This window comes from Oreochromis aureus, linkage group 7 (genome assembly GCF_013358895.1).
Source record: "Oreochromis aureus strain Israel breed Guangdong linkage group 7, ZZ_aureus, whole genome shotgun sequence".
Taxonomy (NCBI): domain Eukaryota; kingdom Metazoa; phylum Chordata; class Actinopteri; order Cichliformes; family Cichlidae; genus Oreochromis; species Oreochromis aureus.
In genome coordinates this window covers 59,606,512-59,621,030 of record NC_052948.1, presented here as the reverse complement: position 1 = coordinate 59,621,030, position 14,519 = coordinate 59,606,512, and the positions used below count along the sequence as shown (strand labels likewise).

Here is a 14,519-nt window from a genome sequence, read left to right as displayed (position 1 = left end):
AAGCATACATGCTGATTGATATCAGACGTGTTACGTTATGCGGGACAGATTTGCAGAAAGTGAATTGTGTCTTTGAGCAGGTTATTTTCATGGAAGTTTGAATCCACCCCCTCAGGTTTTCAGTCAGAGAACTGAGGAGGTACGATTATGAATGAGTGGTTTTGATTTTTTAAGTTCTATACTCTTAAAGATTAAAGAGTGTTTTCAACCTACAGCTAGACTAACAACTAAAAGAAAACCAAAAAAACCAAAAAAAACCTCTTGAATTATTTAAACAGCTTAAAGTCTAACAAATATGATGCTTTCCCTGAGAGTAGAAGTTCCCAACATGGCCACCTCAGGCTCTCTTTCAGAAACCAGTTCATTGGCAGACTATACTTGCAAAGAGCTGAATGTTTCACATTTTACAGAGATGCATTTGAGATTTTGTAAACAATTTATTGAAATTTTATTCAATAGTAAATACACGTACATGCTTTAGTATTCTTCAATATTTATACATTTGATATACAGACACAAACTTACTGTCAGTCAAAAATGTGTCTATGGAGATGGTTCACTTGTGTATAACAAGCGAGTAAAAGGCAAAAAAACCCAAAACACCCCAACTAAAGAAAACAGCAGAGACAAATCTGCACAGATCTACAGCACACTGAAGGCAGAGTCACCAAAGTACTGGTTAAATATTTCTGGGTGGGAAAGGTGAAACTGTCTAAGAAGACGCTTTTTCTCCTTGGCTGAGATCTTGGTATCCAGGTGGATGTTGTTTAAGAGGACCCACAGCGCTTGGTTGGTGGTGTTTTTTGTAGAGTTTTGTAAAGTGTTCCTGTCGACCTGCTGACAGAATGTAGAACCTGAAGAAGAAGAAAAAACAAAAAACAAAACTGTTAAAGGGAATGAACATTGCATAATTGCCAATTTAACATAACTACAGACCTCCAGTCTCAGCTGGGAATAAAGTGATCTGGAGATTCTGCCACCACTGGGGGGCAGTGAAACATCAATAACCTACACATGATGTAGACCAGGGGTCCCCAATCCCAGTCCACGAGGGCTGGTGTCCCTGCAGGTTTTAGATGTGTCCTTGATCCATCACAGCTGATTTAAATGGATAAATTACCTTCTCAACATGTCTTGAAGTTCTCCAGAGGACTGGTAATGAACTAATCATGTGATTCAGGTGTGTTGACCCAGGGTGAGATCTAAAACCTGCAGGACACCGGCCCTCGTGGACTGGGATTGGGGACCCCTGATGTAGACCAATTTATGCATTACAACGGACGAGTAGAACAAAAATAGAGAGGAAAATTAAATTAAAATTTATTTGAAGAGAAATGTCTGGATATTATTCCGTTTGTTTTTCTGCTGATTATGGTCTCCACCAGGGAGCATCTGCTCTTTAGCTGCATGACCTCTTAGCTGTTCTGGCCAGTTAGTCTATGACAGATTCACCAGTGCTCATTTTTCTTAGCAGAGAGCTGAAAGATACTAAATCACTCTGTGGAGATGAGGGAAATCTGCTGTTGCAGATATTCAGGATGCCACGCCAAGAAAAATACTGCATGATGAAGAAACCGTTTCACCCTGTCAGTAATTAAAGATTTTTGGAAAGGCTCATAAATTTTTCATGTTTTGTAGACATGTGTAGTAATACACAGTCATAGTGAGAGAATGAATAACATCAATACCATTATCACCTGAATTTTTTTCAATTTGAGTTATTTGATTGAGAATTTTAAGAATTTAGAGCATTGAAAGATGGCTGTGACCTGTTCCAGTTAAAGAAAGACTTCATGTTAATGTCAAAAGATAAAAGTATTTAATTTAAATTACAGATACCATTCCTTTTGTGTTTTGCAGTGAGATGGAATTGTGGGATCTGTTTTTTTTGTTGTTGTTGTTGTTGTTTTTTTTTTTGTTGCCTGTCCCGTTTGGTTCTTTTGCCATCAGAATTATTGTCTAAAGGCAAAGAAAGATGCCCAACGGATTTACTTTACCAAATGGACCATCCCAGGCTTGCCGTATTGGTCTATTTGATTCACCTTTTGTTTATTTTATTTTATTTTCACTCGCTAAATACGGGACACACTTGACTGGGGAAAAGAAAGGGGAGAAAGAAAGGGAAAGAAAAACAGCGGTGAAGAGGAACTGTGATAAAGGGCAAAAAACAAAAACCAACAAAACAAAATAAATACTAAATATTGAATATTATTGTGCAGCACGCAAGATCGACAGCGCACAGTGTGCTTTGAGGTAGGAGCCAAAAAGGGTGTAGTTTGTGTGTGTGAGCATGAGCGCGCTTGTATTTAGACCACAAAAGGAACATCGAGTCCCACCTGTCCAGCAACAACACACGGGAGGTGTGGCAGGGAATGCAAGACATCATCAACCACAGAGGCAGCACTGCGAAAACAGAAAATCCGAGTGTCCAGCTGGCAGAGGAAATAAACAGCTTCTTCGCCCGCTTTGAAACACCACAACAGCAACACTCATCTGCCTCAGCCCTGCTCCCATCCTCATCCTCACCTAGTTCCTGCACCGCTCCACTCACTGTAACGGAGCACGATGTCAGACGTGTGCTCCTAGCAGTGAACCCCAGGAAGGCGGCCGGTCCGGACGGAGTACCTGGCAAGGTACTAAGAGCATGTGCACACCAGCTCACCCTCATCTTCACCAGACTCTTCAACCTCTCACTGGATCAGGCAGCCATCCCATCCTGTCTAAAATCAGCCACAATCATCCCAGTGCCGAAGAAGTCTCCCATCTCCAGCCTGAATGATTACCGCCCTGTGGCCCTCACACCGGTAATCATGAAATGCTTTGAGAGACTAGTCCTTCAGCACATCAAGGATTACCTCCCCCCAGAATTCGACCCCCACCAGTTTGCATACCGTGCAAACAGATCCACAGAAGACGCCATCGCCACAGCCCTCCACGCTGTGCTGAGTCATCTAGAGCAGCGGTCCCCAACCCCCGGGCCACGGACCGGTACCGGTCCGTGAGTCATTTGGTACCGGGCCGCGAGAGTTGAGACTCGGGTGTGAAATGTATGGTTTTCAGGGTTTTTAGCGTCTTTAGCGTTATTTTGTTATCGTTTTTTTCGTTAACTCGGTTTTCCTGGGTCTTTTCACGTGTGTTATGAATAAATCTTTTTTTCGGCACCGGTACTAGTTTTATTTTGTTTTATTTATCCGCGACACCTTAAAGGCCGGTCCGTGAAAATATTGTCGGGCACAAACCGGTCCGTGGCGCATAAAAGGTTGGGGACCGCTGATCTAGAGCAGCGGCAGAGCTACGTCCGAATGGTCTTCGTGGACTACAGCTCAGTCTTTAATACAATCATCCCGGACATCCTCATCACCAAACTGGTCACTCTTGGCCTCCCTCCTCTCACATGTGCCTGGATAAAAGACTTTCTCACAAACCGGCCCCAGACTGTAAGACTCGGCCCTCATCTCTCCTCCACTCGCACACTGAGCACCGGCTCCCCACAGGGCTGTGTGCTGAGCCCCCTCCTGTATTCTCTCTACACCCACGACTGCAGTTCGACCCACAACAACACTGTCATCATCAAGTTTGCTGATGACACCACGGTAGTCGGACTCATCTCGAAGGGAGACGAGGCAGAGTACAGAGAGGAAGTCCTAAAGCTGGCAGCCTGGTGTTCAGAAAACAACCTGGCACTGAACACTAAGAAAACCAAAGAACTCATTGTTGACTTCAGGAGACACAGCACCGACTTGGCCCCCCTCTACATCAACGGGGAGTGTGTGGAGAGGGTCCACACCTTCCGGTTCCTTGGTGTCCTCATCTCTGCTGACATCTCCTGGACAGAAAACATCTCAGCGGTCGTCAAGAAGGCCCAACAGCGGTTGCACTTCCTGAGAGTCCTCAGGAAGTACAAGCTGAACTCCAACCTGCTGCTGACCTTCTACCGCTCGTCCATTGAGAGCCTGCTAACCTACTGCATCATGGTATGGTACGGCAGCTGCACCAAGGCGGATAGAGTGAGGCTTCAGAGTGTGGTCAAGACAGCACAAAAGATCATCGGCTGCCCTCTCCCCTCCCTGATGGACATTTATTCCTCCCGCTGCCTCAGCAGAGCAGCAAACATTATCAAGGACAGCTCCCACCCTGGCTTCAACATGTTCAGCCTGCTTCCCTCAGGGAAGCGCTACAGGTGCATCAGCACAAAAACCCACAGACTCAAAAACAGTTTCTTCCCCAAAGCGATAACCACCCTGAACTCACACATGCACCGATAACACAGCCCCCCACTTCCCACTTCCTCTATGGACCACCACTGTGCAATACCAATTCTATGTGCAATAACTCAACCGTATATACATAACACTATTTTTTACATATTACTTTCTTTTTTTTCTTCTTTCTTAAAAATACGGCTTGTATATTGTACACACGTGTGTGTGTGTGTCTCTCTCTCTCTCTCTCTCTCTCTCTCGCACTGCATGCTGGGAGTTTGATGGTGGTGAGTTTGGTGTGTCTGAGTGAGAGCGTGTGGTTTTTTCACTGAATGTTTTTCCCCCCCGTTTTTTTTCTTGCTGTGTTTATTGTATGATCGTTTCATACCTGTTTGTGATTGTGTAGTTGGTTTTTCAGTTTGACGGGGATGGCGTCCAGTGGGACGCTGTCCCTGTCTTTGAAGCATGGAGTCAGGGTGGTGCCGCAGCCGAGCACCACTGTCGAGCAGGTGTTGTTGGCTGTAGGTGAGCGGGTGGGGCATGGGAACATTTCATATGCTTCACGTATGAATAAAGCTGTTGTCATATTCTTGAAAGAGCAGGGGGGTTTGTCAATCGGCTTATAGAGAGTGGCCTGTATTTGAATGATGAATTTATGCAGGTTTCACCCCTCGCAGTGCCCTCTACTCGGATCACTGTGTCGGGGGTGCCTCCGTTTATTCCCAATGCGGCTTTGGAGCAGGAACTGAAGCGCTTTGGGAGATTTGCCAGTGGCTTCCGGAAAGTGAGTCTGGGCTGTAAGGACGCCAAGTTAAAGCATGTTCAGTCCCTTCGGAGGCAAGTGTTCATGTTTTTAGACTCCCCCACACAGACACTGGATGTCTCCTTCCGTGTCAAACATGAAGAAGGGTTCTACATGGTGTATGCTAGTTCTGGGAACATGAAATGTTTTGAGTGTGGAGATGTGGGCCATAAGAAAATAATGTGTCCTCACAGACAGCTTGCAGCGGGACCTGCTGTGGATGATAGCGGGGAGGGGGTTAGCGGGCAGCAGACGCTAAACGTGGCTGCGCCTCCGGCGCGGGGTGAGACCGCTGTTGCCCCAGCTGAGGCTGTGCCTCTAGTGCGGGACGAAGCTGCTCTTTTTCCCGGCCGGAGCTGTGCCTCCAGCTGGTGGTGAAACTGCCCTATCTAAAGAGGACGCTGCGCCCTCGGGGCGAGGTGAGGTCGGCGTTTCTTCCGCAGATGCTACGGCTTTGGTGTGCAGTGAGGTGAGTGATTGCATGACTACAACCAAGCCGAAAGAGAGGGTGGAGGCTGGACCTGCGATCAGTACGGCGCAGAATGGGGATGAATTGGGGAGCTCTGAGTTGGGTGTAGAGTGTGTTGTTGCCTCGGGGGAAGGAGGGGTGGAGGAGCAGCAGTGCAGGACGCCTGCTGGTTGTTATGGCAACGACCCGAATGACATGGAGTGTGATTCTGACTCTGATAATGTTTCTGTGGCAGACAGTGTCTCTCAAAAATGCAGATTTGTACTCTTTGGAGGAAATTGTTGCTTTTCTGGATGACACCTTTGGTAAAAAGGTGAATGTTAGGGAATATTTCCCTGATGTTGAAAAATTCATTCGGTCAGCTATGACTCTTCAGAAAGTTGTGGGGTTGGACTTACTGGATGGTAAAAAGCGTTTTCGCCTAAAGAAACATGTTACTGGTCTGAGGAAGCAGTTGAAGCGTCTGAATCGATAGAGGCAGTGGAGGGTTTTTTTTGTGCTGAAACATTATGATCATACAACACTGGGTGTTTCATCTCTGCTGGGTTTTTCTGTTTGCTTTCTTGATGGCTTCCTCTTATGTGCAGGGGTTGAGGGTGGCCTCCTTGAATGTGAATGGGTGCAGGGATGCAAATAAACGAGCCTTATTAGCTGAGGTGATCAAACAGAAGAGATTAGATATAGTCTTTCTCCAAGAAACACATACTGACAGTTTAAATGAAATAGACTGGGATCTGTGGTGGGGGGGGCGGAAGTTTCTTAGCCATGGGACAAATTTTAGCGCAGGAGTTGCTATTTTATTTTCTCCTTCTCTACATATGAATGTTTCTTTTAGCATGGAAATGGTGAAGGGCAGAGTCCTTTTGGTGAAGGCTGACATTGAAGGTTTTTTTTTTACTTTTGTTAATGTCTATGCACCAACCTTAGGGTCTGAGCGTGAGATTTTGTTTAAAACATTAAAAGAAATATTAAGTGGTGCTGCTCAAGGGGACTGTGTCGTGTTGGGGGGGGGGACTGGAATTGTTGTCTTGACTTTACTTTGGATAGGACTGGGGCAGAGCCGCATCTTCAGTCATCTTCTGCTTTATCAGATGTCCTAAGGAAAATTAATTTGGTTGATGCGTGGAGGATGAAGCATCCCTCATCCAGGCAGTATACCTGGGTGAGAGTGACTGATGGCAGAATTAGTGCAGCGAGATTAGACAGGTTTTATGTGTCTGGTTCATTTACTGCTCGAATTGTTAACTGTCAGTGTTTTCCTGTTGTTTTTACAGATCATCACTTAGTTTTACTGGAGCTCTTTCTATCTACCACCAGCAAATCCAAATCTTTTTGGCGGTTTAATATAAAATTATTGCATGATCGGACATTCTGTGACAATTTTAGGTTTTTTTGGGATTACTGGAGATCAAGGAAGGGTGATTTTGATTCCCTTGCTCTATGGTGGGAGGTAGGAAAGGCCCAAATTCGTGTGTTTTGTCAGCAATATAGTTTTTTTTTGACAGCCAATATCATGAAAACTGTGCAGGACCTTGAAAAAGAGATCACTCATGTGGAGAATGTCTCTGGTTCACAGTTAGGTCAGCAGAATAATGACTGTCTACATTCTAAAAGGCAAGAGCTTAACCATTTTTTACATGAGAGAGCTAAAGGAGCTTTGGTTCGAGCACGTTTCACCAGGCTCCAGGACATGGATGCTCCAACCACTTTTTTCTTTAATTTGGGGAAATCTGTGGTTCACAGAAAGCAAATGGTGTGTCTTCAGCTTTCGGATGGAAAGGTGACCTCAGATCCGGCTGAGATGAGAAGGCATGCAGTGGCCTTTTACACGGACTTGTTTAGTGCGGATAGCTGTGATGTGGACTCTGCTTCGGACCTTCTGCAGGGGCTTCCTCAGCTGAGTCCAGGGGATCGGGACGTTTTAAACAGGGAGCTAACCTTGGATGAGCTGTCTGCGGCGGTGTCTCAGATGGCTTCAGGCAAATCTCCAGGAATAGATGGTTTGCCATCAGACTTTTTTAAGCACTTCTGGAGTCTTCTGGGTCGGGACCTACTGGACGTGTTTAAGGAATGTTTTCTAGAAGGGATACTTCCAGCTTCTTGCAGGCGTGCAGTTATCTCTCTCATACCAAAGAAGGGAGATTTAACCCTTCTTAAAAATTGGAGACCAGTGGCCCTTTTATGTGCAGACTACAAGATTCTTTCCAAGGTTTTATCGAACAGACTGAAAATGGTCATTGAACTGCTGATTGGTGTGGATCAATCTTACTGTATTCCGGATAGGTCTATGATTGATAACTTATTTTTAATGAGAGATGTGTTTGATATTTGTAAAGCGTATAATGCTAAGGTTGGCATCGTTTCTATTGATCAGGAGAAGGCATTTGACCGTGTGGACCATGTTTTTCTTTTTTCCACTTTGAAGACCTTTGGTGTTGGGCAGGGGTTTCTGACTTGGGTGAAGCTGTTGTATAGCGATGCTTGCTGTGTTGTGAAGGTGGGGGGAGGGTTGAGTTGTCCTGTGCCGGTTCGGAGAGGGATTAGACAGGGTTGCCCTATCTCTGGACAGCTCTATAGCATTGCTATTGAGCCTTTTCTCTGTAGACTGAGAAGCAAGTTGAGGGATTTCTCTTTGCCAGATATGGTTCAGAGCCCTCCTGTCGTTGTGTCGGCATATGCTGATGATGTTAATGTTTTTATTACGGATCAAAAGGATGTGCAGGAATGTCTGGTTTTGTATGGAAACGCTTCCTCAGCTAGGGTTAATTGGGATAAGAGTGAGGCCTGTTTGGTGGGGCAGTGGAATTTGTCGAGTATTCCCAAGCTTCCTGGGAACCTTCGCTGGGGTAAAAGGGGCATTAAAACACTTGGGGTTTACTTGGGGAGTGGTGACTTTGTGAAGCAGAACTGGGAGGGAGTGCGGGAAAAGGTGGAGGCTAAGCTGTCTAGATGGAACCGGTTGCTCCCCTACCTGTCCTACAGGGGTAGAGTTCTAGTAGCTAACAATCTAGTTGCCTCATCTTTATGGCACAGATTACTTGTTTTAGTGCCACCACCCGGTCTTCTGGAAGAGGTGCAGCGGCTTCTGGTGAAGTTTGTCTGGTTGGGACAGCATTGGCTTCATGCGGCGGGCCTGTATCTTCCTGTGGCGGAGGGGGGACAAGGCCTAATAGATGTTTTGTCCAGAACTGCAACCTTTAGACTGCAGACGGCACAGAGGCTGCTGTATGGCTGTGGTCACAGCTGGATGTTTTCTGCTCAGTTGCTGCTTAGGAGAGCAGGCCGGCTTGGATTGGACAAACACCTCTTTCTTCTGAAGTTGGATCGAGTGGATCTGTCTGGACTTGTGCCATTTTACAGCTCGGTGGTTAACGCCTGGCGGACACTGAAGGTCGCACGTACTCCTGAGCCCAGACCTGGGATGTGGCTTTTCGAGGAGCCGCTGTTTTTTAATGACTTTTTTCCCAGCACTGTATTTTCTTCTGCTACAATAAGGACCAAGTTTGTGGAGGCTGGCGTTGTCAAACTGGGTCATCTTACAAGGATGTCTATGGGTGCACTTGGTGGTGTCACAGGCATTAAGTCCTACAGAGTGCTGGAGAGAATTCTGGAGGAAGTTTGGCAATCTCTGTCGCCATCACTGAGAGACTTTGCTGGTGACCGTGTCCTAGCTGATCAATGGGCTGCTGACAGCGAATATGTTTTCCCTTCATTGATGGTCAGTCCTGCCTTTGAGGAGCAGCCTGAGGGGAGTGGCATGCTTCTCTCCCTGGGGACACCAGTGCTGGACAGTTTCAGCTCTTGTGGCAAGAAGCAGCTTTATTTATGCTGTGTTAAGGTGCTGAATTTCCGCTCTCTGGTTGGAATCAGGGAGTCAAAATGGACTGAGTTTTTTGCTTCGGATTCTACCCCTAAAGGCAGGTGGAGGGTCCTGTATAAGCCTCCTGTTGAAAAACGGATGGCTGACCTCCATGAAAGAGCTGAGGGGAGCCCCAGATAAGTGGTCACTCAGCAGCCGCGGAGCAGAAGCCAGGGGGGGTTGCAGTGACGTGCCCGTGAGCTCCGCCGGCAGCCAGCTGTGCCAGAGTGACCGAGCCCCAGGCCGAGGGCACCCCACCCCTGAAGGGGCCCGAGCGAGCCCCAGGCTCCAGGCCCCGACAAGCAGCCACCAGGAGTGAGCCGGTGCGTACCTGGACGCCCATTCCTGGACACAAAGAACCACCAATGCACCGATGTCTGAGGGCGTCTGCCACTGGCAGGGGAAGTGGTGGGGGGAGACAGGCCTCCATACAATGGAGGACCTGAGATGTCCCTAGAGAGGTGGCGTCTGATACCCAACCTGACATATAGACACAAACAAACAGGCACACACAGATACAAACATCCATTCCCACCCTCATGCTCTCATATGCAATTACTCAACACTCACCCAACGTGGAGACAGACATAAATAGACACTGTACACACAATCATACTCCCCCAAGCGTACTCTATACCCCAGGTCTAGGTACCCTTGCCCCTGGAGGGGGAAACTGCACCCAGACCCAGGTGGTGTTACCCTTTTCCCTGGGGTGGAGAGAAGCAGACCGCTCCGACTCCGCAGCAGCAGGGAGGCCCCACATTCCAGACCCCAATCGGACGGCCAACTCCTCCTCCCAGCCCCGCCGCCCCAACAGGCAACAGAGAACGGGGGTGTGTGAAGACTCCAAACCTCCCTCCGCCCGCTCATATGTAGTGTTGATGCATGTGTGGTGGCACAGGCTGTATCAAGACTAATGTAATCTATTAGATAATTTCTATATTGGTTAGAATTAAGATTATTTTTATTTTTCCAGGTCATGAGGACTGTTTTCTTGGCTATGCATAGGGCAGTGAAAACCATATGGGCTATATTCTTTTCTGTAGTGACTGTAGTGATCTGTTCTCTTGAGTTTTCCTGTCTTAAATGGAAACTGATGTTTTGTGTCATTTACCAAAAGTAATCAAAAGCCATTTACCCGTCACATCCGGCTGTTTCTCCTGTACGAGGCAAGCCAGCTTGTCACTCACTACTTTGTGCAGAGCCCCTGGTATCTGGAGCAGAGAAGAAAAAAAAAATGTTTACAGAACAAAGCTGCACATAATCCATGAACTGAGATGCTGCTCATGTAACAACCCCCCCCCTCCCCCAAAAAAAAACAAAAACAAAAAAAACCCAACACGGTTGGAAGAACAAGAACTGTGTAGCTTTATGTTTGCATTTAACCCATTCATATTTTCCCACATTGTCTTCCTTTGTAATATCTACTGCTTTACACATCCATGTGTGCAGATGCTGCCAGCAGCACCTCAAACGAACCTTCGAGACACATTCCCATTTACATCGGTGTCTGCTGTGTGGCCACTTGTGTACGGCTTTTTTATAATTGCCATTTCTTCTCCTACAACTCAAAAGGGCCCCATGCAAACACATTTTAAGTTGTTGGACAAGCCACAGATTTATTTAGCAACGGTTACCAAAGAGAATATTCTAGATAAAGTAACTGATTACATTAAGGATGGCCAACTACAGTAGGTCATCCTTAGCGGTGGTTTGAGTGACTGGACCACAATGGGTTTTGTTCTTATGTACAAACATTTCTTGCACAAATCTTTAATCAATCATTTTCCCCCCCTGCTTTCTTGCAACACTGGGGCAAGAAATCAGGAAAAAAACATCATTACCACTTTCTCACAACACAGACCAAAAGCATTCTATTACCTTGAAGATTTCTTTAACATTGCTTAGCATAAAGACCAACATAAGATCTTCTTTCTCTTTGGAGAGAGCCTTGCTGTGTAGGATCGCCCTGGAGAAAGACCTCTTCACTGCCAGCCTGTTCTCAATCTACAGATGACACAGCACATCTTTGATCTCAGACAAAAACAAAAAAACAAAAACAAACAAAAAACAGAAGTGTGGCCTTCACCATAGAGAATAAAACAAATAAAAATACCACTTGCTCTCACCTCCTTGTCCACTTTAATCCCATGTGGGTCAGCTGCCAGAGACATGAAGATAAGCAGCCCACGGAGCTCATCTCTGCTGCTGTGCGGCAGCAGCTTCAGACACAGTTGCAAAGCCTCGAGAGCCTTATCTAATTTAGCATTTACTGAAAAGGTGAGAGAATGAAAGAGACAGTTGTGCATGCAAGTGGTGAGGTTATTAAAATTTCAGTAACTTTGGAGGAGAAAAAAAGCGCGGTTGGAGACGCGGTAAAAATCTCACCGTCACGTCTGAACCAGTGTTCTTACCGAGCAGCTCGGTGATGGCCGTATAGATGTCAGTCATGTGCTGCGGCAGAAGTGGAGGCCTGTTTGTGTTGCTGTAGTGTTTGACCAGAGTCCCATATAGCAGCAGCTGACACTGGGCCAAGCCACTTGGGGAGAGATGTGGGTGCTCTGCACTGTTGTCACCTGAGTATTTTGAAGCTATTGTTAAACATGCCATCATTGGCAACACAAGCTATACATGTCTCTCACCATAGCTCACCAGTGGCGTTTACATGCTTTACCCGATTCTGATACTCATCATACCACTTGCCTCTTTCTTGGACGCTGAGACCAGCTGGTTCTGGGTCACAGCTCTCATCATCTTGAGGGAAACAATGAGGCAGCTCCCTGCTCAGCTCCACTACCGGCTGGTCAGGCAGGAAGTCCAAACAGTCCAAAGCTGCACAGAGCCACTCATCTTCCCTGGAGAATGAGGAGGAAACAGTGCAAGTGAGATCAACACAACAGAAAATTTATAAATAAAATAATAAAGATTTTTAAAAATCCAAACTTACTGAGAGTCTCGGAAGGCCTTGAGGATCTGTCGGTCCAGGTGGTTGTTGCTGTAGATCAAGTCTGGGTTACTGTGTGCCAGGTTGGCTGGAGATGGAGAGGATGGACTCTGCCTGCACTGAAGCACGCCTTCCAGCACAGGGATCTCCACCAGGTTTAACAGCCTGAGCAGGGTCTGCTCCTGCCACACCTCATCCACCACTGCAGGAACGAGCCAGAGGAACCAAGCTCTAATTGAGTTGCAGCCTGTGCAGGTGTATTGCTGCCTTTTGTCCCCCCAAATGCAGCCTATGATAGGAGCCATGCTGTTAAACTACATGTGTAATGTTATTTGGCATCAACATTGTCTGATAGATACATATATTGCTCAAAACCTGAATAGATCATTCAGCATTAATGTCAAATTAACAGATGTGCAAGTTAATCAAACCATGTGACTCAATGTACTCCGATTACCCTCAGAGACGCTGGATTGTGTCTGATCCAGTACCATCTGCTACATGTCTTTTTGAATTCAGTTTGCCTGATGATCACAGCTATTTAATACAGATTTCCTGCTTGTCCTTTGTATACCACAGCATTATGTATTGCAGAAACATTTGCTTTAGTTTAGTTGTTCAGTATTGCTTTAGTGACACATATGAAAAAAAAAAGATTTGTGCTCACATGATTGCGGTAAACCCGTGTCTGTCTGTACCCTGCACGGACTCAGACTCAGACTGTTCATTGGCAGCTCCAGTGATTGGCTGCTAGTGGCGGAAGCATCTAGCTGGCTGGAAGTATGAGTGAAGAGGACTGGGGTGGACATATCAACAAGCGATGCAGGGGGACATGTCTGCTCGTCCTGCCTGAAATGCAAAAAACCCCACTGATTTTAGGACACAGTAAATTCAGACCTTGATGGATCTACGCTACAAAAGAATCAATGCAGTCCCAAAGGTAAAAGCAAGGTGTACCTAATAATATGGACAGTGAGAGTATAGAGTAATATTTATACTTTGTCATAAAATATTCATATATGAGATAAATTTTGACTTGCTCCCACTTTTGGTTAGATGTTTTATATGCAGTGTGCCTGTAATACAGATAAATAAATATTTTAGAGGCGATACCTGTCTGAAGGAGCACAGGTGAAGAACTTTTGGATCCCATTCACAAGCACACCTTTTTCCAACTCATCTACTGAAGGAGTAGATGTGCCTACAAACCTGTACATTTATATGAAATGTTTAGGGAATGCCATCATAGATAGAAATATTTAACACAATAAAAAGTTATTTAAAGAGTTTTTTTTCCATGTATCCAACCTGTAAAGAGCGCTCTTGCTGTCCTGAAACACATCCCGTTTCCTGTCTTTTCCCAGCACTTTGGTTCCCACTGCCTCAAACACGCCGCACTCCAACAGCGCCTGGCACACACACACCACTTTGTCCCGAGACACGATGGAACCTTAAGTTTAATCAAACAGAAGGGCCGAATATCATAAATAAAATGATATCTAGAAGGTGAAGCTATGGGAATAAAACAGCATCTACAAACCAACACACACACCCTCAAAGCCCTTCACTTTAGCAATGTATTCTGCCAGTACATCCACACCCTCTGAGCCAAGGAAACAGTCACTGTGGGATTTCAGGAGGACTCGTCTGCGCTTCACAGTCACAGTAGACTTCAGGTGGGAGATAAGGCTGCTCCACATGGTGGAAGACTGGACTGGCTTGGAGGCCACACAAGGAGCTTAAAAAAAGGCACATTCAGAACACAAACTTAACATATTTTACAGGCAAGTTGTGCAGGGCACGATTACAGATATGCAAAAGGACAGATGAGACCTCTTAAACACCTTTATAGGAATATATATCTCTAAGAGAATGAGGGAAAGGAGATAAATCAAGGGTTGAGGAGGAAGGTTAAACTAAGTACAATAACGGAAACCTTAAAAATGACCACTGCTAAATCCTTTGGCACAGCTGTTTGTAAGTGTAGCTTTGCAACGCTTGCTTAACATGAGAGAAAAACAATCAGATCTCAGTTCAGGCCTCTGCCAGGTGCAAACACCTGACTGAAACTCACCTTGATTACGCACGCACAATTTCTCCGCAAGGTTCAGCGCCGCGGCTCTTTCTTTTATTGAAGCCATGCTTCTGACTGATTACAAAGAGCTGAGAATGGGCGGGTATAAAAGCAGGAGGAAGCAATCAATGAAAGCGCCTCCAACCAAACAAGCGCCTTCTCTGGCGTT

The 14,519-nt window shown here is 46.0% G+C and overlaps 1 protein-coding gene across 3 annotated transcripts; it reads right to left on the bottom strand.

Moving 5' to 3' along the window:
• Positions 1 to 622: 622 nt before the first annotated feature.
• Positions 623 to 14,517, bottom strand: LOC116319110 (DEP domain-containing protein 7-like). 3 transcript variants are annotated; one of them, XM_031738333.2, is made up of 12 exons: positions 14,351 to 14,517; positions 13,829 to 14,014; positions 13,585 to 13,726; positions 13,390 to 13,485; positions 12,944 to 13,125; positions 12,280 to 12,565; positions 12,036 to 12,187; positions 11,747 to 11,908; positions 11,462 to 11,604; positions 11,214 to 11,339; positions 10,471 to 10,546; positions 623 to 854 (listed from the first exon to the last, which is right to left on the bottom strand). In XM_031738333.2, exons 1-12 carry the CDS (start codon positions 14,415 to 14,417, stop codon positions 643 to 645), a joined length of 1,830 nt encoding a protein of 609 aa, XP_031594193.1. In that variant the 5' UTR covers positions 14,418 to 14,517; the 3' UTR covers positions 623 to 642. The 3 variants fall into 3 exon arrangements, with proteins under 3 accessions (XP_031594193.1, XP_039471547.1, XP_039471548.1); XM_039615613.1 differs by having other exon boundaries at positions 12,280 to 12,478; positions 14,351 to 14,516; XM_039615614.1 differs by lacking the exon at positions 14,351 to 14,517 and adding an exon at positions 14,213 to 14,302.
• Between the last annotated feature and the right edge of the window lie 2 nt (positions 14,518 to 14,519).